The following is a 26,476-nucleotide window of genomic DNA, read 5'->3' as shown; positions in this document are numbered from 1 at the left end:
ACGACCCCACACCCTACCTGACCTACACGCTGATTACCTGACCTCCCGTGCCCAGGTATATACCATAGAGCACATTTCAGCGAGAGTACACGCGAGGGTATACACAAAGGCGTTAGTCCCTTTCTTCTCGTATTGATGGTCTGGTGGGGGTGATTGGTTAAGATCACTCAACCAATCAAAGTGTCATCCTCAGGTCTGAAGTTTGGCAACCACCGTCCGCCCCTAGGCTGTTGTTACCAATCTTCCCTGATTTTCTGTTATTATCTCTTCATCCCTAATTATATGGCCAACGTATCTAATTTTCCTCATTCTCGAAATTTCAAGTAATTGTCTTGATGTTTTTTTGCCAATCTTATTACATCTTCATATGTTTTCCTGTCAGTGTCCACGCTTCTTACCCAAACAACAACAGCAGTCTTAGGTTATTAAATGCTGTTTTTGATGGACCTTTTTTCCCATATCTCCCATCACAAAACTGTATATTACTTACTAGGTACATAAAGCTTTCCACTCGTTTAACTCTCCTATTCACTACCATCACATTTATTTGGGAATTTATTTATAATTTGTAAACGACCAGTCTTAACACAACATTAAACTCTTAACCCATATTCTTCTTCACTATCCGTGTAGAAGTATGAATCAAGTGCTCCTGAAACACCAATCTCATTATTAATCGACAGTAAGATGGATTTAAAGAATATAATTAACTTAAAATGGAAAATAATGTCACTAAATACACAGACTCAAGTTTGAACAATACAGCCAAGTAGATTATTACAAACCAGAAAGTAGATGATGATATAACCTTGGAAGTGACAAGTAACCACCCCATCACCCCTCCCCACCCCCTCCCCTCCCCAACCCCTCCCCATCCCACCTCACCTCACCCTCCTCAACCCTACCTCTCCCAACCCTCCCAACCTCCCACCCTCCCAACCTTCCTCAACCTCCCTAACCCTCCCAACCCTTCCCAACCCTCCCAACCCTTAATTATATATAGGGTGATTTTGTGCTTTTTAACAATGACAATTCACACCAGACCTTCAGTACAGTACATAACCTACTCATTGTTGTCTTCCAATCGAGGTGAGGATACTGTGTGTGTGTTGGGGAAGGGGGGGTGTCGGCACTGAATGGCGGAACTGTGTAATTATCTGATAGGTCACGCCGGAAACTGATCTGACACTCCGATGTGATTACCCCGTCACCCAGCCACTCATCCACCAGGGCCCCGTCACCTAGCCATTCATCCACCAGGGCCCCGTCACCCAGCCACTCATCCACCAGGGCCCCGTCACCCAGCCACTCATTACCCAGGACACCATCACCCAGCCCAATCATCCACTAAGACCCCGTCACTCAGCCACTCATCACCTGGGCTCGTTGCTGTCAGCCGTGTACCGTGTAGGGCGTTAGACAACCACCAGATGGAGCGGGGGGGGTGGGGGGGTTGAGGGTGTTCTTCGTATTGACATTAAATCGTTCAGGCTGGAAGGCAAATGTGTTCAAGTCCTAAAAGGTCACCTAACCTAACCTAACTTAACTTAACTTAAGTTAACTTAACCTCTAGGACTTTAGCCTTTAAAAAAAAAACACGAAATTTTCACCCTATATTTAGAATGACACGGACATGAAATGTAATTAATCGTGTTTTCTTTTTGTTAACCTGTACGTAGACGCTAACCCGCGGTCCTTCAATAAAGCTTAAAGTACAGTGTATCTATTATCCCACCCCCTCCCCCCGCTAGAAGGGTCCCATGGCTTCACATGCATTTGTTTTCCCACGAGATGAAATAAAGAGCAGTAAAGTCAGGTGCTTTGTCTAAGTTCTGCCCACTGTGACATTCCTTTTAGTGTACAGTAAATATATATCTGGGAGTGGATTTTCAAAGTGTCGAATGGGGGCTCCCTCTCCCCCCCCCCCTTAGCTAGGAAGCAGAGAACGCATCTGTATATGGTTTAGTTTCAGTAGGGTTTCGATACCTTTTCAATCATCATCTTTTGGTTTAGCTTTAAAAGAAAAAGGTGGCCAATTTTGATTCGTTCTTACATCCCCGAGTGCTACGGTGTGTAATCAATACTTATTCTTTCTACGACTACACTAGTGACTTTGATTGACTGACTGGCGAGGCTGATCCTTTTGTGGAGGGAAGACCATCGATTTTTTTTCTTCGCTTAACCAGACTTTGCATTGTTGAAAAAAATATTCAAACTTGGCTGCATTTTCCCCCACTGCTTAATATCCGGTTTACGAGGAAAAAAAACCCCTGCTTCCTGAGGACTGTGATTAGTACAGGTAGGATCAGAAGACGCGGTGCAGGGGAGGGTGTGGGGGGGAGGGGGGGTGTTCGCCGGCCTCCCTGGCTGAGGACGTTGTCGCTCAAGGGGTAAAAACCTGGCGGAGGCAGACGACCGCGACCGCTCTGATGCACGACTCCATGACAGTTAGTGGCTGTACCGGCAATTTATGCCAAGGTAACGAGCAATAACCCGCTAGTTTGAAGCAGGTGTTGCTATACGGAATATTTCACATCACAAGGTTGCAACGTAGTTGTGCCTCGTAATAAGGTGCATAAAGGTAAATTTAAAGTAATTGGGAGCCTCCGTATCCATCCACAGTCGCTAATGTCATCATATTCTATTGTTAAACATTATCAGATTACATTTCCATCCAGTACGTTACGATAAGGTAATTGCCAGTATAAGACTCTCGCCATTGTTCAGGGAGTGTTGCGTACGCTTGAGTCACATGAGGATATGAAGATTTACAGTACCATAAACAGTAGGAAAAATATCTCATCTTTCCATTCTAATTAATTTGGCTGATAAAAATATATATATGTGTGTGTGTGTGTGTGTGTGTGTGTGTGTGTGTTACAAAAATATCCCTGAAAATTTCCTAAGATTGCGTCCAAAAACAACGCCTTCGGAGTTAAATTGTTGGACTTAAAGCGCAAAGTTGAAGAGACACACAGGTATTAATAATAATAATCATAATAATATTAATGATGATGATGATGATGATGATGATGATGTGTTTTACTAGATATACATAACAGTACATATAGTCAGGAATAACTTATCATTTCTAACTGAAGAAGAAAAACAATACTGAAGTCCGTGCACGAGAGAGAGAGAGAGAGAGAGAGAGAGAGAGAGAGAGAGAGAGAGAGAGAGAGAGAGAGAGAGAGAGAGAGAGAGAGGATGTCTCCACGTAATAGGACAGGTTTAATTATTATCAGTTTCTTCAATTAACAGATTACCAAGAAGTCTCGTTGATTAATTCTTGTTTTTGTTATGTTTTCTTGTTTCTCCGCTTATCACTTCCTCGTTTATATTGTTTTATATTTTCTTCGGTTATTACTCTGGTTTAAGTAGAGAATTACTTCGTTAATCTTGTGGAATTTGACTTTATATTAATTTAACTGTGGTGTTGTGTCGGTTTTCATAATAATTATCGTTTTGTCTGTGTGTCTACACGGTTTTCACGTGTTATCCGACCATAAGCGTTGTATTTCATCCAGTCATCCGTTCGTTCACTTTGTCATCCATCCAGCCAGTCATCCGTCCGTTGGGGACTGGGTATAAAAGCTTCATTTGTTTGACCAAGGTCATAGTCACAGAACCGAAGGTCATATGGCCGGTTTGGTTTTAAGCTGTAGACTTTGACCTTCAGCTTCACATTCTGACCTTCAGCTTCTAAATGAATCTTAGGATTTTCGCAACAGTCTTTATCATAGTTTAATACCATATAACTTTGTATAGTTTCAGTTTTCCGGGCAGATCATTTTGGTTATAGACTAATTATTTTAAGTTATTTTATTGGTTATGGCAGAGTTGTCAACAATATGTGGTTTTGATGTTTCAGAGTGTTGGTCCACGGAAGAAGCCCCGGCTGGCCTCCCTGGGTATAACAGGAGGCGGGGGCGCGAGTGCCAGCGGTGGCTCCAGCACCATGAGCAGTCAGCGGCTGGTGCGAGCCTCCAGGACCTTCTCCTCCACTGACACGCTGCGGGAGGTCCAGAACTTTGTGAGTGACCTACCCATGTTGTGTGTTTCACCAGGGAGTTGTGTTGGCGTCTGAACCTCACTTCCACACTACAATGTTTAGAAATCTAGCTTATTTTGATCTTCAATATTTATAATGATGTCTTCCTCCTCTATCTCTTCTTTTCTTTGCTTAGAATTTTTTCAATACTTATTTACTTAATAATATATATGTACGTATTAAACAAAACCCCATCACTGAAAGTAGAATATTGATGTACAAATTAAATAACATGTCTTTGTTTACTGTACAATGGTGTGCACTTCATATCCCAGTAAGAGGTCATTTATCCCTCTGTGTCTTGGTCAGATCTCGGCGCGGACGAATATCTGGCCAATCCTTCAGACGTTGTGGGTGTGTGAGGACGACCAGCCCACCCAGCTTACTGACGACCACCGCGGCATGACCCTCAACGCCCTCAGAGTCCGCCCCGGTGACACCATCTACTTCAAGGCCGCAGTAAGTACACATAACACACTCTGTATAACATTACTTGAAACGCTTCTACACTAGGTTGTAAAATATTCGCCTTGAACCTTCTTGAATTGTGCCAGTGTGGTGAAACCTTATCCAAATTAATGATAAAAGATTTAAACCGACAATTTTCAAGGTTCTGTTGTGTTTTGTGTTATATTGACCAGAGTTATTACATGAACATATTGCCTGGAGTGTTACTAAGTATATCCCCAGGCGTAATTTCTTCTGAAGAATCTGATTGAAAGAATAGATTAGCCACATTTTCAAGTGTGGTTTTATAGGAGAGAGTAATACGCATTATCTCTTCAAAGTTACGTAAGGAGCATATATAAGTGTCAGTTTTGTGTGAACGTTTTCTTATGTAGTACTCGAACGTTTTCTTATGTAGTACTCTGATGTTTTCTTATGTAGTACTCTTTAGCGTTTTCTTATGTAGTACTCTTTAACGTTTTCTTATGTAGTACTCTGATGTTTTCTTATGTAGTACTCTAACGTTTTCTTATGTAGTACTCTTATGTTTTCTTATGTAGTACTCTAACGTTTTCTTATGTAGTACTCTTATGTTTTCTTATGTAGTACTCTTTAGCGTTTTCTTATGTAGTACTCTGATGTTTTCTTATGTAGTACTCTAACGTTATCTTATGTAGTACTCTTATGTTTTCTTATGTAGTACTCTAACGTTTTCTTATGTAGTACTCTTATGTTTTCTTATGTAGTACTCTAACGTTTTCTAATGTAGTACTCTTTAACGTTTTCTTATGTAGTATTCTGATGTTTTCTTATGTAGTACTCTAACGTTTTCTTATGTAGTACTCTTATGTTTTCTTATGTAGTACTCTAACGTTTTCTTATGTAGTACTCTAACGTTTTCTTATGTAGTACTCTAGCGTTTTCATGTAGTCTTTAACGTTTTCTAATGTAAGTAATTTCTTAACGTTTTCAGTACTCTTCTTATGTTTTCTTATGTAGCAATTTCTAACGTTTTCTTTATGTAGTACCTCAACGTTTTCTTATATAGTACTCTATTGCTTATGTAGTTCTTCTTTAATGTTTTCTTATGTAGCACTCTAACGTTTTCTTTATGTAGCAATTTCATTGCTTTCATATAGTACTCTTAACGTTTTCTTATGTAGTACTCTTTATGTAGTACTCTTATGTTTTCTTATGTAGTACTTTATGTTTTCTTTATGTAGTACTCTCTTTTACGTTTCTTATGTAGTTCTTTTAACGTTTTTACAGTATTCTTTAACGTTTTCTTATGTAGTACTCTTATGTTTTCTTATGTAGCACTCTTTAGCGTTTTCTTATGTAGTAATTTTATGTTTTCTTATGTAGTACTTCAACGTTTTCTTATGCGTAGTACTTTCAACGTTTTCTTATGTAGTAATTTCTATAGTTTTCATGTATATTTTTTAGCGTTTTCTTATGTAGCACTCTTCTTATGTTTTCTTATGTAGTACTCTAATGTTTTCTTATGTAGTACTCTAACGTTTTCTTATATAGTTTTCTTATGTAGTTCTTTAACGTTTTCTTATGTAGTACTTAACGTTTTCTTATGTAAAACTTATTGCTTTTCTTATATAGTACTCTAACGTTTTCTTATGTAGTTCTCTTTAACGTTTTCTTATGTAGTACTCTAACGTTTTCTTATGTAGTACTCTAACGTTTCCTGATGTTAGTACTCTAACGTTTTCTTATGTAGTACTCTAACGTTTCCTGATGTAGTACTCTAACGTTTTCTTATGTAGTACTCTAACGTTTCCTGATGTAGTACTCTAACGTTAATATCCTTAGTCTCAGGTAGTGGCTCTTTGGCAGGACATATTTCTAGATCAGATGTCTAATTTGTTTCCATTTTGTAGCAGTTATTCATTGTTGATTGAATGTTACGCGTTTGTTCTTGGCATAATTTATGAATTCTTGTGTTTAGCTTTAAAGTTTATTATACAGCCCGACTTGAATATTATATTATTTCTCACAATATTGCAGGATATATATACATTATTATTGTAACTGTTTGCAGTTCATTGTAGAAATTATTTATGTATCCTGTTAAGTGAAGTCGTCTTAGTTATCATGATTGGCAGATTTATAATGTCTTAAACTCGAAACTTATGATAGAAAAATACAGTCATGTTGATGTATCTCTTTGAAACATGATATACTACTTGTTAGAAATATATTACCTGTACGGCGAATTCTTCATCACATTTATCATACACCCATCAGAGGGGGATTTATTCTGCGCTTAGAACTCTCTCTTGTCATATTCTTTTGTTCCATCACCAAGAAACAGACAAATGTGTAGCTAAACTATTCCATCTTACAACCCAACACCCTATATTTTATTAGGGGTCTGGTACGTAAATGGTGGAGGTTGAAGGTTGGGATATATAATTATTCAGGTATTTCACTGTATTGTAGAGCATATTATCTCGTTGTTCTGTCATAATTTAAATGAATAACAACGTTCGTCGGCTATAATCTAGATGTATATGTTTGTGTAGTCTTAGGTAGATGCCAAGTGTCGAGGGAATTTTTGGTTGCAGTTGTATAGTCAAGTATCTCTCTCTCTCGACGTGCATCTTTAGATCACCTGTTTAGATGACCAAACACCTTGACTGGGTTTGCATCAGTGTACGTTTGTATGTGAAACAACTCTTCTTATTATTAATTGCACCATCGGTGTGCCTTACATTACTAACAACGTTATATTGTTAACATTTTGATACACCAAGACTCTTATAACAGTGTCACGACTGAAAGGATGAGGCACTGAACTGTCGTTATTTTTGTTTGTTTGTTTAGTATCCATAGAGCATAACAAAGGCCTTACTGTGACGGGTGTCAGGAATAAGAATGCCTGGAAGTGTGTCATCACGGGTCACTTGGTCGCGCCAGTGTGTGTGTGTGTGTGTGTGTGGCGGTCAACCAGCCTAAGGCCTTGAGGGTGGTCGCCCCACACCCTCAAGTTTTTGTCTTGTGTATTGTGAGTTAGGGTTATCGTGCACACTTGGGGTGGGGCTCGAGGACGGTGGCCAGACAAGGGAGAAAGTTTCCAGAAGGGAAAATCCAGGTTGTGATGTTACAGTGCGTGTGTGTGTGTGTGTGTAGGTGTTTGTGTATGTGTCTATGTGTGTTTGTACCACTCTGATGTCAGGATAGGGTCCCTAGAGATGGTCAGCACGTCACCTCTGCCCCTCGCTCTCTCCTCTCTTTCTCCTAAAAAAAAAAAAAAATCTCATTAGAAAAAATAAGCGAGAAAGTTGGAGGGGGGAAGGCTGAGACCGCCCACCAGAGCTTAGAGCTACACATTGTATCTAACGGAGGTTCTGATGTATAATATATTGATATGAAGTGAGTTATGCATACTTGCGCTTATTATCATATTTTACGTTAGAACTCGTGATTCTTGATCAAATGCGAAATACATAACATTGAGGTCAGAGAGTAGGCGTGAACCACTGACAGTAACAAGCCTCAAAGTAAACACGATGTAATACTAGTATATGAGACAAAAAAATGATTGAAAACACACTGGTATCCTCTCCACCAATATAGGGGAAAAGATCATTAAAAACACGTACAATCTCACTACTAGAGAAAGAGTTCAAACGCCATGTCAGAGGTGTACGATAGAGCCGTTGATTATATTCTAACATTGATATAAAAAGAGGAGAAAAGTTTTGCGTGTGGTAAGAGAGCTTTTAAAAGTGCAGAGGTGACGGCCTGTTTTTTTTATTAGAATACTTTATGACTGTAGGATGGAGTTGCAGGGTAGAAAGGTGTCGCTGTGACTGTAGGATTGAGTACACAGTAAAAAGGTATCACTTTGACTATAGGATGGCGCTTTGACTGTAGGGGTGAGTACACAGTAAAAAGGTGTTGCTGTGACTGTAGGTTGTCGCTATTGACTGTAGGGTGGAGTAACTGTTATGGTAGCGTGTATTTTAAAGAATATACGAGTAGGATGTGCAGTAGAAGCAGATGGCAGAACCTTCCTACACTGACGAGGTTGGAGTAAGCCGTGTGCACAATGTCTTTATAGAGGACGCTAAAGGGTAAACAGTGTGGTCAATAAAAACAATAGAGATTTAATTGGTATTAGAACTGGAAGGTAGAAGAACAGTTGCTTAGAATAAGGTGGGCCATAATATAAGGTGGGCTAAACAATAAGGTGGGTTAAACAATAAAAGGTGTGCTAAACAATAAGAAGTGGGTTAAACAATAAGGTGGGCTAAGCATTAAAGTGGGTTAAACAATAAAAGGTGGGCTAAACAATAAGAAGTGGGTTAAATAATAAGGTGGGCTAAGCAATAAGTTGGGCTGAGCATTAAAGTGGGTTAAACGATAAGAGGTGGGTAAACAACAAGGTGGGTTAAACATTAAGATAGGCTAAACATGAGGATGGGTTAAACAATAAGACATGGGCTAAACGATAAGAGGTGGGCTGAACAATAGTGTGGGTTAAACAATAAGAGGTGGGCTAAACAATAAGAGGTGGGCTAAACAATAAGATATGGGCTAAACAATATGTACTGGGATTAATCGTAACAATGAAATGCTGGAGAAAACGTCCAGTCTGTATTTTTTTTTCTTATCGTAACGGGTTTTTTTTCCGAGAATCGTTTTGTTTGTGTGTCAAATGCTGTGTCGAATATGTGGATACTGTATATAGTAATATAGTGTCGTAAGCTTTAATTAAAAAAACAAACACTATTTTTCCTTAACTTATCCCATCGACCTTTGACCTTGCAATTGGGGTCGCTTTAGTAATGCTTCCTCTCTCGTACCCATCAACAGTCTGTATTCTGAATCTTAGTAACATGTAAGGTTGCAACTTTTCCTTAGTTTAATGATGAACTTTTCAGCCTTACAATATGAGATTACTTTATTAAACCATCCGCATATATTACATAATAATTATATAAACAAGTATAAAAGTTCAAAGTTCAAAAGTTCAAAGATTGGTATTTCATTTTTACCGAGCGAAATCTTGATGTATCAGTCGATTTACACCACATTCTGGTGACAGTGGCTCTGGCATCAGCACGTTGCCTCTGGGTGATGTCATTCCCTGAAAGGATCACAACTCGGGAACGTAAGACAAGGATCACACTTCACCTCCAGGACAGCTGGTGGAAACAGTACCCCGATGTTTATAATGGTTCATATTTTACAGAAGGGGTAAGACCGTATCTACGATGGCCTTTTTGCAATAGAAATCTATATAGTGTTTTAATCCGCACGTGAGTAAGCCATTATACTGTACTAACGAGAGAGAAAATCAACGGGGGGGTTGGGTTCAGAGAGAGGGAGAGAGAGAGAGAGACCATGGGAAGAATAAATGAGAAGTAGAGAGGTGAGGAAAGGAAGGGACAAAACTGGGTTCAGAGCTGCCCCTCAAAAAAAAAAAAGGAAGGGGGGTTAGGTTCGGGTTGGGGGGGGGAGCTGAGGAAGCCGATTAAAGTGCTCTGCAGAGTGGCGTAAAAAACTGGCCGAAAAAAATGCCGAGGGGCCAAGGATAAGGGAAACGCTGGATAAGAAAACAGAGGGAAGACTCGCGCGGAAGTTTCTCTCGATTGTGGTGGGTTATCGTGTGTGATGTAGAGGCTTGTTACCCTTAGTTGTTGGTTTATTGAGTGTTGTTTAAGCCTTGTTGTCCCTAGTTGGTGGTTTATTGGGTGGGTTTAAGGTTTGTTACTCCTAGTTGGTGGTTTATTGGGTGAGTTTAAGGTTTGTTACTCCTAGTTGGCGGTTTATTGAGTGTGTTTAAGGTTTGTTACTCCTAGTTGGTGGTTTATTGGGTGTGTTTAAGGTTTGTTACTCCTAGTTGATGGTTTATTGGGTGAGTTTAAGGTTTGTTACTCCTAGTTAGTGGTTTATTGGGTGTGTTTAAGGTTTGTTACCCTTAGTTGTTGGTTTATTGAGTGTTGTTTAGGCCTTGTTGTCCCTAGTTGGTGGTTTATTGGGTGAGTTTAAGGTTTGTTACTCCTAGTTGGTGGTTTATTGGGTGTGTTTAAGGTTTGTTACTCCTAGTTGGCGGTTTATTGAGTGTGTTTAAGGTTTGTTACTCCTAGTTGGTGGTTTATTGGGTGTGTTTAAGGTTTGTTACTCCTAGTTGATGGTTTATTGGGTGTGTTTAAGGTTTGTTACTCCTAGTTGGTGGTAAGGTTTATTGCGTTTTTAAGGTTTTGCTGCTAGCTGTTGTTTATTGAATGCACCTGGATCGAACCAAGGTACTGTCTTCAGTTTGCCTTATCTTCTGCAGCCAAGAAACGTTGCATCGACTTATTACAGGATTTTCAGCAGCGTTGGAGAAATTTTCCTGGTTTACCGGCAGTCAGGTTATTTATTGTGCGTGTGAGTATGGCAGGTTTTTGGCTGGTAGGGGTGGGCGAACCTGGTGTGGCCCGTCACTTTGACAGGCGGCTGGGACGACGATGGCAACCACCACGTCCTTGTTGCTCAGGTTTTATACGGTGAGAATTATGCGCAGCCAGACTGTATGCAGTTTCTGGTCTCTGACGACACGCAGGTTGTGGTACACACTACTTCCTGGCGGGGGGGGAAATTCACACGTACCTTCTCAAGGCATTCTGATGATTTTATGCACCCATACGCCCCGAGTCTAGCGGGTTTCTGAAGTAATTTTATGTCCCATATACCCAGAATAACTCGGGGGGTGTTTTGTTGTTCTATTCCAGTGTACCTTGACTCCTGTATGGCACTGTTTGTTGTTCTTTATGCCGGAGTCCCATGTGAATTATGAAATACAGGTACATAATACATACATACATACATACATACATACTTACACCGTTAAATTTTTACCAAATAATTATGTTAATTTTGCCATAGTGAAAGTCCAGGATGCGTTTTTATACATTTGACTATAAATATGAATTATATGAAGGAACAGCTCGTGGACTGTCAGATTTAACTGGTAATTATAATAAACATGAACTCAATTGATAAAACATTATGTAAACCCGATTGATAGCAATGAAAATTAAAGTTTAGTTTATCAGGTTTTTTAAGGAATTGTTTTAGATTATTTATATCTCATTCCGTTGTTCCTCCCATTTATTTCCCTTCGTGTTTTTTTTCCTTTGTATTTTCATTTTTATTTTGGATATTTTTCCCGTTTTTCGTTTCATTTTCCTCAACTTTTTAATTAAGCAACACAGGTAAACCACCCTAAAATGGCTCAAACTCTTGCCAAGGTAATTTCTCCTGATACACACATACAGTATAGACCACATGAAGACCCCCCAGAGCAGGACTCGAGGTGTTATTGCTCAGTCAGGTGTTGTTTTATGTAGGGGGCCAGGCGGTAAGTGGATTTTGTAGAACTGTAGGATAGTAGGTGTTGGGGGAGGAGGGGTGTATGGTAAGGGAAGAAGATCTGTATAAGCTGGTAGGTGTTGGAGAGAGAGTGTGTGTATGTATGTATGTATGTATGTATGTATGTATGTATATGTATATGTGAATAATGAAATAAAGTAGATGTGTGTGTGTGTGTCGCTCGTTGTACCCTCACTAACAGGATCATCACGTGGGTTAAGAAGCGACCGACCGACAAAGTTTTTTCCCTCGGAGGATTTTGTAGGAGAGAGAGAGAGAGAGAGAGAGAGAGAGAGAGAGAGAGAGAGAGAGAGAGAGAGATCCCCAAGACTTCTTTACCCAAGCCCACTTCCTTCCTTCCTTCCTTCCTTCCTTCCTTCCTTCCTTCCTTCCTTCCTTCCTTCCTTCCTCCTTGATGGTAACATGTGTGCTAATTGGTTACTATGATGAGGGTTAAGTCAGCGTGGTGTTAAACCTAGCTGCCAGCCTAATGAACCGTACTGTAATCAGAGGCGTTGATCACCTTCCAATCATGTACCACTGTAATTAATTATACCTGCGATCCTCGCCATACGATCCTCACTGTACGATCCTCACTGGACGATCCTCACTGTACGATCCTCACTGTACGATCCTTACTGTACGATCCTCGCCATACGATCCCCACTGTACGATCCTCACTGCACGATCCCTCACTGTACGATCCTACTGTACGATCTCGCCATACGATCCTCACTGTACGATCCTCACTGCACGATCCTCACTGTACGATCTCACTCGTACGATCCGCGCTATACGATCCTCACTGTACGATCCTCACTGTACGATCCTTACTACGATCTCTACCAATGATCCTTACTGTACGATCTCACTGTACGATCCTCACTGACGATCTCACTCGTACGATCCTCACTGTACGATCCTCACTGTACGATCCTTACTGTACGATCCTCACTCGACGATCCCCTCACTCGTACGATCCTCGCCATAATGATCCTTACTGTACGATCCTCACTCGACGATCCTCACTGTACGATCCCCACTGTACGATCCTCACTGTACGACCTCACTGTACGATCCTCACTGTACGATCCTTACTGTACGATCCTCACTGTACGATCCTCACTGGACGATCCTCACTGTACGATCCTCACTGTACGATCCTCACTGTACGATCCTCACTATACGATCCTCACTGTACGATCCTCACTGTACGATCCTTACTGTACGATCCTCACTGTACGATCCTCACTGGACGATCCTCACTGTACGATCCTCGCTATACGATCCTTACAACACACGATCCACACAAAAACACAATCCACACGAACACACGATCCTCGGCAATGCTAAAACCAAAACGTATTTATATTATATACGGTGAATTAGTTATCTATATAGTATTTCTTATACAGAGGGACACCCAGTGCACAATTATTAATGGATGGTTAGTGTTGTATCTTTATGCGTCATCAGAATTATTAATGAATAGCCAATCAAGAGTAGTTATGATATTTTTAATTAATTAGGTTCTCTACTTTCATAGGTTAATTAATATGAAGGTGATAATTGATAGTTAAATAGTTAAGATATTAATTGTCATATGGAAAAAAAAAGTAAGGGGAAATAACGTTTATACAGCACAGGTGTGTTAGGTATTGTTGAAATAATTAGACAGACAGGTAATATGTGATCGTATATGTGTGTGGAATCTTATATCAGTAGCCCACCCTCCTCCATCTCTGCAGTAGCCCCCTCCTCCAGTAGCCCCCCTTCACCTTTAACACTGTGGCTCGTCCTCTTCATTAATTTGTCCCGTCTACAGTCTATTCCCCTCCACCTGTACCTCTGTCCCCCACCGCCTCCACGCTCTGTGTTATATCGAGGACTTCACTTACTGTAATTGACCCTTTTGTCGCCTCCCTCAGTAAGTTGTGCTGCAGTGAGGGAAAAACAAAAAGACATCAAGTTACAGAAGACAGACATATTTTTTTGTTTTGTTTACTGGATTAATTTATAGTAGGATACATTATTAATTCCTTTTTGTGAGCGATTAAGTTCTCCTCACAAAGGATAAACCCGAGGCCATCATTGATATCACTGCCGGTGCTATTACTAATTATATTCTTCACTAGATGGCTTCACTAGATTAGAATTATGATTTTTTTTTTTTACATTTTGATTACATTATCATCTCTACTGTGTGTTGGTAATGATTGACTGTGGAAGTGTTAGACTAATATAAACTATCAACAGTCATCTCATTAATAAGACCTGTCGGAAAAAACCCCACGTTAATCTAGATACAGTTCATTGTGAAACTAAGGAGACAATAAATAAATAGTAACGACATTAATATTAAAGAGATCAACGTAAAAATATAAAAATACTGAGAATAATAATGAATTAATTGATAAAAACGTAAGTACATAAAACACTAAAAGAGCGCGTGCAAACCCTGCCTGTGAACCTTTACATTGGCGGGATGAATATCGATATAGTGATGCTGTTGCTGTGAATTAATACTGGATAGTGAGAGTGTTTCATGTTATTGATTTGTTGAACCGCCAGAGAGCCCCATACAGTATATGTTATCACGCGAACCTTTACGATGGCAACACTTGGTCAACTTTGCCGTGATTAGTACTAAACGTTTACCCCGTGTGGACAGACAGACAGGCAGGCAGGCAGGATCAAAAGCAGTAACCCCCCCAGTTCCCGGCAGAGGTTAATAAGATATTGCAACAACAAAGTGAAATACAAGTATTATTATTGTTTTTAAAAATTTCACATCTTACTAAATATAAATATAATAAAAAAACGACATCATTATATACAACAAATATATTATGGATACTTGTTGATATAAGAAGCAGGAGACCCGGAGGCTGGTAGATATATATCATTTTATAACAGAATAGTAACACAGTGCAATATTATAACACTAAGATACATAGATTGAATCAGTGGAAAAGAATATATTATATATTATCCATTAACCAATTATTAAGAAATGGTGTTTTAATTTGTTAAGCAAAAAAATGATTTGTTAGTATAAGTACAGTAGAAATGAATCACACACACACACACACACACACACACACACACACACACACACACACACGATTGTAAAGGAATACTCTTCGTTATAATTATTCATGGTAGACTACAAGTATAAAGTTGTAGTAAAAATACAATAGAAGTGAGAGAAGAAAAATAATTGCGTAGCCGCAAGTAAAAAACAAAAAAAAAGTTAAATGGAATTGTGAAATTAAAATCTGTACAAAGTAAATCTAAAATACCGGTACTAATCGTGAATCAAACGAAAACATGGATAGATTAAAAAAAAATACGAATCAGAACCAAACAAATTATTGGATAGAACTTTGGCTTAAAATTGAACAAATGAAAAATAAATTAAAAGAAGTACTGTAATTTCTCAAATTTACGACTTGTTAACAGGCGCTAGACAAAACCTGGAGAGGTGTTCTTACGTTACTGGTTGACAGGCACACACGGCTTTAGACAACACAGCGTTATATCCACATATTATATTGATTGGTGGAGAGGATCTGGGCTACGTTTAACATTGACATATTAGCGACTGGGAGGCGTCACACACAGCTCAAGGTAATATTGCTGTTAACATTCACGAAGTATCGGCTGAATGACAGGCTGTTGGGAACATTTTACATTTACACATTATGAATAGCTAGAAGGCATTATCAGGGTAAAACATTTTCTTACCATTTGCTTCGTATTGGTTGGTGGGTTGATGAGTTCTGGACAATAGGCAGATTTTCACGTATTGATGACTGGCTGACACAGGTCTTAAGTGGGTGGAAAATGCGTGAGTTATATTGGATTCAGATAGTAGTGTCTGTCAGGTGTTGATAAAATCATAGTACAGTCACAGGTTTGTCGTTGGATGGAAACTGCATGTAACATTATATTTTTCCCATTTAAGGCAACCACAAGATGGCTTTCCATTGCCGTTCACGCCAGGATATAAGTAACGAGCCTTAAATATTATTGAAGTTCTTGAGAAAATTGGTTCGTTAACGAGTTTAAATTCACCTTAGCGTCCATGTAGTGTTATAACAGTATAGAAGCGGATGAGAAATTTACTTTTCCGATATTCTGCCAAAGTACTTTTAATATTTTAACGATCTGTATGAAATTTAGAGCCAAGCTGTGAGGCTGTTGGTGTAGCCTAGAACGCTCCGCTCCACGCTGTGACGATTGACTCCATCTGGTGATTGGATAGTTTTTAAAGCTCTCCAAAAAGGTTATCCTTAAACAGGGTTCGCTCTGAATGCACTATGGGAGCGATGGTACGAGTGCACAAATAGCCAAGGGGGCTCGGTGGTAGTATTTTATATTTGGTAAACTGCTGCCACAGGCTACAGGTGAAATGACCAATGTGTAAAACGCGCGCCTCGACATATCTGTTATCTGCATTGTAATCAACTGATATTATTTTAGATTGCCAACAAAGTCACACGTGAAATTGAGCCGAAGTAAAGAACAATTTTGTGACTTACAATGTATTATTTGGCGTGTTTCCTCCCTCTCGGGTAAATTGATACCTATCAGTGGAATACACTTCATTGTCTTAACCTCTGGGTGATGTGTTTCGCGGCGTGATTGAGCATAACACACGCGACCAGTCAACATTGTCTAGAACTACAGGAAGGTGCCTCTTGTCATGTAAGGTACGCCAAATAGTTAGGGACATGACCCAACGAGCTTGACTGCTGTGATAAGATACCCAACCTCGCCACCTATATACCCGTGTTATTTAACCGTATTCACATGTTTGGGATTTCAGTTCAGTAAATGACTTATGAGGTAGTATGGCAGTGAGTACAATGGTGTGGTTCAGAGGTAGTGTGGCAATGAGTACAGTAGTGTGGTTCAGAGATAGTGTGGCAGTGTTACATTGTCAGATAGATGGATTCTTACTAAATGAGAATTATGTTTTATATATACTCTATATTATAAACAGAAACATGTCCATAATTTTACTTCTATGTTTATATGTGACCATCTAAACAGAAAAGGAAGAGTCGTTTCAGAATTTAGTGACGGCTTGATAACTTCATGGATAAAGTCATAAATTATTACCCAGGTTTGTTTTGGTAAGATTCTTTTAAATTTCAGATAAACAAAGGAACAATGACGATGGATTTAGTCTGACTTTTAAAATTTATTACCTCTCGATTTCAGCTGTTAATTGGAAGATATGTGTCGTAGGAATAATCGCCGAGTGAGCAAATGCTAAAGCTGTTTATGAGAAAAGAGTGAGGGGGTATCGTGGGCTGGCTGAGGCACACACTCTCACTATTAGTACCAAGCTTTTTGTGGCTATATTCTGCTTGCTTTTTGTACGGGTGAAGATGGGGAGTAATAACCCTCAATTTTCGGGTAAAATTCGTAATGATGAGGTTGGTCCGTCATCCCTATCATGTACGTTGAGATTGTCGTTGTTTTTCCGAAGTTGTTGAAGTATTGGTGTGTGTGTGTGTGTGGTGTGTGTGTGTGTGTGTGTGTGTGTGTGTGTGTGTGTGTGTGTGTGTGTGTGTGTGTGTGTGTGTGTGTGTGTGTGTGTGTGTGTGTGTGTGTGTGTGTGTGTGTGTGTGTGTGTGTGTGTGTGTGTGTGTGTGTGTGTGTGTGTGTGTGTGTGTGTGTGTGTGTGTGTGTGTGTGTGTGTGTGTGTGTGTGTGTGTGTGTGTGTGTGTGTGTGTGTGTGTGTGTGTGTGTGTGTGTGTGTGTGTGTGTGTGTGTGTGTGTGTGTGTGTGTGTGTGTGTGTGTGTGTGTGTGTGTGTGTGTGTGTGTGTGTGTGTGTGTGTGTGTGTGTGTGTGTGTGTGTTTTTTCAAAGTACACACGGCATGTTTACCTCCACACTTTGTTTTAACCTCCAGCTATGACACGGAGACGCCGCCGGGGTACACGTCAACCTCACACACTCAGGATGTTGGACTTATTATCCTGCTGTACTACTATTAACTCTTTGTTTTTGTTCAGTGTACCCATATATAATTTTTTCTTTGAAGTCAAAATATGATCATTCTCCATTCTACGGGTCTATCCTTTATAACACACACACACACACACACACACACACACACACACACACACACACTAACTGCTTGAGGGAGAGCGAGGAGATATATATATATTACAGAAGTAAGCACAAATCTTCATCGCCAGCAGGTATTTGTAGCCAGAAATTGCTCGGGAGAGAAATGCTTCACATAGAAGAAATACGGTCTGCTGAGGGACGATTTGTTACCACTAATAAATCACATCTCACTAATCGATACTTTTCCTAAGAATGGTTTAACTCTTATTGAACGACGTGTCTGAGTCTCGAGATCGGTATTGAGTTCTGCGGTATATAGTGTGGTGTAGAAGCAGCTCTCGTCGGTAACTTCACAAGGGGACGCGCTGATAATTTAATTACTGTACAAAATATATCTATTTAGTTGGCGACGCTTTCAGCGATGTGTAATTAATGTTATACACACCGCCAGCAAGGTTTGTCATAAAGTATTACATAATTGGTCTTTGAAGTAAGTCAAAACATGATCATTTCTCCATTCTGCTTGTCTATAACACACACACACATACACACACACACACACACATGTTGCAGAAACCATAAGCATGTCTTACGGTCCCCTTAACACTTATTACGGCCTTCAAAATGCAACTTCCGTCCACATTAACACATCTTACGGCCTCCTAACCACATCGTATACGGTCCTCTTAAGTGCATGTTGGGGTGTCGTATTACGTCACTACCCCCTCCATACTACCACCATTATGCTCACCTTACCCAGCTGCTACCACCATCACCTTCACTTCATCTAGATACTACCACCATCACTGGCATCTCATCATCCACTTCTACCAGCATTACTAGCAATTTTTGCACCATTTCCCACCACCACTAGCATCCTTCCCTCGTCTACCACCATCACTAGTATCCTTCTCTCTCATATCACCGTCTCTCACCCCGTTCTTCCACCATCACTTACCAACCTCCACCCCATTGCCACCATCGCGACTATCACTGATCTTGACACCACCATCACCAGCATTTATGGTGCCGTTATCACCATACCTCCTCCATTACCAACAACACCAACATATATAATACCTCTACCACCATAAAATGCATCTCTACCCCGTCACCACCACATCACCAGTAACCCTCCCCTCGTTACCACCATCAGCTGGGAGCGTGGTGGGGGTGAGCACCAGGGTGGCCACGTCCCCGGCACACGAGGGCGGTGATGGAGAGTGTGGTCAGTGTCTGGGTGGCGGTCCACAGCAAGACACAAATATGATGGTAGCGGCCCTTAATAACCCGTCTCTACATTATCCTGACTTTCCAGACCTGGAAATCCAGCCAAGGATGTCCCATTGGCTCCCTCTACGAGGCGGGTGGCAACATGGCCACTGGCAGATTTATTCCGTAATCAGGGTTTCATAATGCATTACAAACCTCGCCGTAGCGCCACAGCCATTTATTATTCTGGAAGTCGCCCATGCCATCAAGTATACCTTAATTCCACCTTACTAGCATGGAAACCGCCAGGAAACGGCCTGGAACTCCCATACTGGTCCAGAACCACATGACCAGGGCCAGATTTATGTGGTAATCAATGTTTCATAATCCATTACGACTGGCCGCGGCCACGCCTTCCTCTGCGGTTTATCATCAAGACGAAGAGGTCCCCAGTGGTCTCCGTGGTCCCGAACCCCTGCCACCCGAGACCTATTGCCCGGATATATCTCACTACCTCCACATGCTGCCTCGCCCTGTCCCTCCCTCCCTGCCTGCCTCCTACCTCTATTGTACCTCAGCCTCCTCCTCCTCCTCCTTCTCCTATTGTTCCTCTTCCCCCCCTTCTACTGTTACTGCTTCTTTTCCTCTTCCTACTTCTGTTACTGCTTCTCCTTCCTCTGCTGTTACTGCTAGCTACTCCTCCCCCTCTTCCTGTTGTATCTCCTTAACTGTTATAGTTTTTGCTTCTCCTGTGGGTCCGGGGTTATGGTGTCACTCTTGGAGGTTATTGGTGCAGATGCTCCTGGCTTCCTGTGTTGGCTGCAAGTACCGTGATTGTTGTGTCAGTTGTTACGCCTCTGCTGTTGATGTAATTGCCTCTGGGTCGCGGTTTTTTTCTTTGCTGCTACTGTGGTTTTTAATATTGTGATTACTGTTTTAACCGTAGCTACAACTGCTTCTGTTCATACTATTGTTGTTAATGTTGTCCTTGTTATGGTTGTTACTCCCTCCATTACTGGCTGCGGCTGGTAACGGGATTTCTAATTCAGGTGTAACATACAACAGCTATGCCCCTGCTGTCTGCACCTGGCTATTAATGTTGCCTTTTAACTTACACATAAAAAAATATCTAAATTATGGTGACATTTTATAAGCCTTCTTCCCCACTTGAGTGTGAAGGGGGTGGGGTTACTTGCCGGATCACTGTTCGCCTTACAAAAACTGTATTAGCCCACTACTGTAGAGTGATTGGGGCCTCGGGATGCACTACTCGACAATCACTTTCCCAGATGGTCAAATATGCGTCTCTGGGTTCTGGCTGACGAAAGTTTTAGTCGTATATGTGTTTAACAATAAACTGAAGTTAGTTGGGTTTTATTTGTCATAGTGTGTCCAATTTTGGCTACATAAGTATACAACAACTAATTTATTTGTCTTAGAATGACTACTAAAAGAAGTATACAGTATATACAAGGAAGACATATTTATTTTATATTAATTTTTATCCGTCGCGTCATACGAATTCTTGAGGTAGAAGTGACCACCGCGGGAAGTCCATATTTTACCATTAATGCTTTTTGTACTGCGACTTGTGGCTCCTCGCAGTGATTTATGACGATTGATCAGAGGATTTAAAATTATATTGGTGGCTGGTAATCCTTCAGTCTTAGAGAAGTAAGATGGACATTCTTATTCTATGTGTATGTCATTTTCAAGTCTGGATATTCATAAACACATTTTCATTAATTATGGTAAAGTCTTTTATTCCCGACGTTAATGAACAGGTGGAATGATAACGCTGCATATCCGTCTGTGGAGAGGTTTGATGCGCTATACAGAAGCTTGCTGGTCAGAACTGGTTAATCTCGGGGACTTTTGTCTACAGTTTTGTATTAGGTTGAGAATACACCATCTCTGACATCTCGTATCTTGGTGCTTAGATCTACAATGTTTTGCTTGAATTTTTATCCGATTAATAATTATTGTATGAATGAAAGTGGCTGACTTGGATACCTCTTGGAGATGTTTTTTACTCAGTGGTAAAGTCACCCGTTCGTACGTTGAAGCTTAGACTCGTGCATGTAAACAAGGTAAATTGTGTTGCCTTTGTTATTAGAGGTTTGTAGATATGTTAAGGTTAATTTTATTCATCGCTTGTTGGGTTACGTGTACGTGCGTGCGTCATTACATCTCATAAAATACGACTTTTCTTATAAGTATACTTGAAATTCATAAGTATTATTTAAGTTAGCGTTTATGTAATTATGTGAGTATTCATGTTCACTGGAGATATTATTAACTGCCAGCTATTGGACTAAAGTGTTTATCGATTTCATTTTACTTACTCTTACATGTTTTTGTTACATGTTTTTGTAACGTGTGAGTTAGGTTGTCTGTCTGAGTTGACCACTTTCGATCAAACTTGTTTTGGTGGTGTTGGTAAGAAAGATCTGATTTAATTATAGATAAAGGTCAATATCACGGGTGAGATTCAGTATTCTACGCACGTTTGTGGTTTGATTCATGAATATAAACAAAATCATAGTGGTGTAGTGAGATGGTGTTGTCTAGGAGTGGCAAAATATGCCAACATCAAATACCTCTTGTTCAAAAATTCCATTTTTGCTGCCTCATATAATATTCGAACACATTTTGAATATGAAGAATACTACTACTTGAGAGGAAGATATGAGGTGTTGGTGTGCCTGTGTGTAGTTGTACATATATGATCGGGTAAAACAAATATTTTCATGATCCGCCAGGTAGTATTTATGGTCCCTGGAACATAGTATTTGTCTTGAATATCATGATGTTGTGTATATTGTAACAGTGTGAGGCTGATATATTGTTATGTACTTTTTCTTAACAACATTTTAAGTGTGTGTGTCGCTATATCGTCTGCATTATATTTTAATGTCGTACATAAAGAATGTTTTGATTTAAACACCTATAACAAATATCATGGATTTGTTACAGTTAGATATAAAACAAAATAATATGTTGATATTTTTATTTCCGTAACTGTTGTCACGCGAGATTGAATTCACTCCAAAAAGTATCTTTACGGAGGGGGCGATGAATTTCAAAATGAGCACCTCAACAAAATTACCATATCAATAGATCACAAGTACCGTCGCGTTACATAGTTTTTTATTTTTGTTTTGTTTTGGTTTGGTTTTGGGTGACACAACATAATGAAATGTCCTGTCTGGATCACTGGGTCGGTACCATTTCACTACACTTATAATGGATGATGCAAATTAACATATCACACCTTCTCAGTCAGTAATCGTTCCGTATACGTCTGTCCGTCGAGTCGTTGATGCTAGTGCTCACATTTGCTATTACTCACCAGTTGCTATTACTCACCAGAACTATGGAGAATTGGTAGTATGGTAACGAAGGAAACACGGCAAAAGAGATAGAACTTTAGTCGTGTTTCCTTCACTACCACACCACCACCTGACCACTATAAACAATATTTTTAATGGAGAATTGTAAGTAGACATCTCAAATTATGATCGAACATCTGTCTTACCATTGAACAGAGAGATAAAGGGAATAAGTAACCTCGACCTGTTTTTATGGAACTCAAACAACTTGCCGCAGTGTCTCATGAAGGATTGTGCCATGTGTTTCTGCCAAATATCGTAGATCATCGTAGGTCAAAAGTCTATTGGTAGAGCTTGACTTTAGGGGATAAGTCATCTTGCTGAAGGGATTAAATTATCGTACTCGATGGGTTAAGTTATTATACTCAGGGGTTAAATCATTGTAGTCAAGGGGTTAAATCATCGTACTCATGGGATTAATTCATCGTACTCAAGGGGTTAAGATATCTCACTCAATGGGAGTAAATCAATATATACTTAACTCCGGGTCAGGTTCGTACTCAAGGTGTTAGTTAATACTGAGACTTAACATCGCTACTGACTTATCCACTTGGAGACATACCACTACTACCACTACTTCCACCGCTACTACCACCACCACTACCACCAGTCCACAGCGTGTTCCTACGAGGTTTTATTCTGGCTCTCTTAACCTCCCACCACACTGTCGTAAGTCTTCTGTTACATTCTGTCTTATTCGTCACGTCTCCCTCATCTTTATACCATCTTAGTGTACTGTAGGTCTTATTAGTCGATCTTCTATAAAATGGTGTTTGGCATCTCTCACTTGCCTTTGTCTCGTGTGTACTGAACGTCCAAGTAGCGCTATCACGTGTAAGTCGAGGTTGATTCGGTAACCTGTTAAGTGAGATAGATTTTAATGCTTGTAAGTTGAAAAAAAAGATTGATTAATATAAGTTAGGGTCGATTCATCACATAAGTTGAAATCGATTCATCGTTAAATTGAGACTCGATTGAGAAAGACTCATGACATTTTAAGCTGGTGCAGATTCATCACCTGACAGTATATATATATATATATATGTTGTTTCATTTCCTTAAGTAAACCTAATGATGACTGACAGTAAAGAGAACATTTACTAAGGCGATCATTTCTGTTGGTCTCTGTCCACCACGTATTAGAGAAGGTTGGTGCGTCATAGTCGTCATCTTAAACAGTGTTAAGTCTTCTGGGTTAAGCTGTATGTCCGTCTTTAGATAATACAGGGGGGAGCTTCGTTGTCTTCTGCCCGACATATGTTCTTAGCAGGATTTTGTCTTCAGTGTAGTTTTTTATGTATTAATATGTTTAAATCTGTGTTAGGTTAGGTTAGGTGCGAGTAAGAGAAATATGCTAGATTGCGATCAAGTTGTCAGGGTAAGGTATAGGAGAAGCGGGTGAGAGGTGAGGTGTAGAAATGGTAGAGGGGAGATGTATGTAGAGTGTGAAGCCCCATGACCGCTTTTTTTTTTTACGTCGGGAATGTGACCTTTATGACGTACTGGTGATCCCCTGCTGCTGCTCCACCAACATACAATATGTTTTTTACTTTGTGTTTATTTGTGATGTTTGAAGTCGTTAACTCACGGAGGTTCCAGGGGGTAGGGTGCTGGGGGTGGAAGTTTTGGAGGGAGCATTTGGAGGGCCATTCCCAAATCAATTAATTTTTTCATCAATACTTGTATAGTACATGTACCCACGTAAAATACCGTTCAACAGTTTATATACAGTATAATAGGCATGATTGGGACCACACGAACTTGGGTCAAATATTAAGTGAGTGATTGTCTCGTCGATATCAACAGCATTTCACAAACTACCTTTACACATACTATTAAAGAAACAGTTGTGGATATAAATAACATGAATGGTAATTGTATGAGAACCAAGTCGAGGTATGTGTGTTTTGAGGGAAGCTGAGGCTGTAGACCTCTTAGGATGGGCTGTGAGAAAAGGTTAGGCATCACTGACTCAAAATGTATCCATCCAAATTGGTAAAAAAAAATGTGAAAATGAGTGTGATGTTTATAATGCATAGCTGTAAATGAGACCCAGTGTAGGTTAGGTTACGTAAACTATTAGAAATGGGGTTACAGTACATTACTAATAGGATTTTAATAGATCTAGGGCCTATTACGACTGAGGTACCACAGCCGCACTTGACCAACCATTAGAAAGTGTGTGTGTGTGTGTGTGTGTGTGTGGATTAATAAATTTATTATAAAAGGGAAGAGTCTAATGCCACCCGGTGGACTTAGCTTGTCAGTTTTGAACGATTTCCGAGTATTAGTTGGTAAAGGTTTGTGATTTTCTGTCCTTGGGGTTGTGTTGGTGAGGTAAAGGAAGTGAGGTGTTTTAGGGACGGTGGTAATGGTGAGGTGTGTGGGGTGTTGGCAGTTCAGTGATAATGGTGAATTGTGAAGCGGTGACAGTACAGTGGTAAGGTTGGTGTAATGTTGATTGGCCAGGTGCGTATATTGAGATGTTTTGGTGAAGCCCTATGCTGGGTGGCCCAACTGGCTATCAAGCTCTATAATCTCCTCCCCACGTTCCGTTCATCGCTTGTTTTTTTGCACCTGGTAAAAAAAATGACTCACTAACGAAAAAAATTCCAAGTCAAGTGTCTTCTATATTCTAGCGAAAAAATAACGATGTCTTCTATATTACTAGCGAAAAAATAACGAGTCAAGTGTCTTATATTCACATACGAAGAAAAATAACGAGTCAGGTGTATTTGAATGGTGTTGTAGGTCATTGGTTGTGTGGTGGAGTGTTTTAAGCAAGAGAAACCTGGAAAAGTCACGGTGGTGGGGGAAAAAAAACACCTTTAATCCTAGGCAGTAGCGAAGTAGGATTTAGAAACCCTACAGGCGCTGGTCATCCTCATTGGCTCACTGTTACACCTTTTTTTCCTTCTCTCTCTCCACGCGGTCCATCTTAGTCCAACTGTTTACAAGCGCTTAACTTGTCCGTGAACACAAACTTGGATGGTGAGGTTAAACGGTTTACACACACACGCACGCACGCACACCACGTTTGACTATTATTTAAGAGGATTGACGGTATTACTCTATTGTTGCTTTATGTACCGTCACTTGTACCGCAGCGGTCACCTGTAATGTGGCTGTTTTGTACCTTAGTGAACAATAATTTGGTTACCTGTTCCATGATTACCTGTAAAGTCGTTCTGTACACCGTTGATGCCTTTATTATCATTCCCTGAGTTTCGAGTTTTCTACGTCATTGGTACCTGTACTGTAGATTATTCTGAGTTGATTACACCTCTGGTACTTCTGTCATGATCACCTGTCCTACACCGTTGGTACCTGTCCTGCATTATCTGTCAACTACACTTTTTGTTACAATGTTTCTGTTATAATTACATTCAGCATGGGTACCTTTGCTATAAATTCATCTGAGTTTTATTATACATTTGGTACACCTTTTGTGATTACCTGCTCCATTGGTATCCGTTTTAAAACATGTGTTATTTGTTTTGGGTTTGTCAAGTAAAGATATATTACTAAGTTCTTATGAGGTGGATAGTAAAATTTAAGCTTCCATGAATAAGTTTTAGTGTTGATATTGAACTCTTCACGGTCTGTCTGTACGTGTATAAGGGTTCACGATAATGTTACCACCCTCGTTAACATTTTACCAGGAAACACATGCAGTAAGGACTTAAATAAAATGCTCGAGTGAATGTAAGTCTTTGTGAACAAGGTAATACCGTAATACAGGCTAGTTCGTAGTGCATTTTAACCCATTGTACGGTTTTGTTATCACTATTTTGTCTTCATACAGTAATGATAACTAACATCTTTTAGGTCCCCACTGTTCTATCAAAATACTGGATCAATATTTTTAAGTATATACTGTATTGTGTATTTTAAGTAGTACATGTAAAAT

The 26,476-nt window shown here is 39.9% G+C and overlaps 1 protein-coding gene across 2 annotated transcripts in view; it reads left to right on the top strand.

The window, feature by feature from the left end:
* The window catches only part of LOC121865766, a 125,708-nt gene that overhangs the window by 70,732 nt on the left and 28,500 nt on the right, over positions 1-26,476 (top strand). For both annotated transcript variants that reach the window (XR_006088815.1, XM_042365318.1), the window contains exons 17-18: positions 3,872-4,033; positions 4,361-4,510. Coding sequence is in view for 1 of the 2 variants with exons in the window: in XM_042365318.1 (XP_042221252.1) it covers positions 3,872-4,033; positions 4,361-4,510 (312 nt within the window). In the remaining variant the exon portion in view is untranslated. The remainder of the gene's footprint in view (positions 1-3,871; positions 4,034-4,360; positions 4,511-26,476) is intronic.

The sequence above is a fragment of the Homarus americanus genome, unplaced genomic scaffold, assembly GCF_018991925.1.
Source record: "Homarus americanus isolate GMGI-L3 unplaced genomic scaffold, GMGI_Hamer_2.0 scaffold13495, whole genome shotgun sequence".
NCBI classification, from domain to species: domain Eukaryota; kingdom Metazoa; phylum Arthropoda; class Malacostraca; order Decapoda; family Nephropidae; genus Homarus; species Homarus americanus.
The sequence above is the reverse complement of the archived record's forward strand: the minus strand, read 5'-3'. Positions and strand labels throughout refer to the sequence as shown.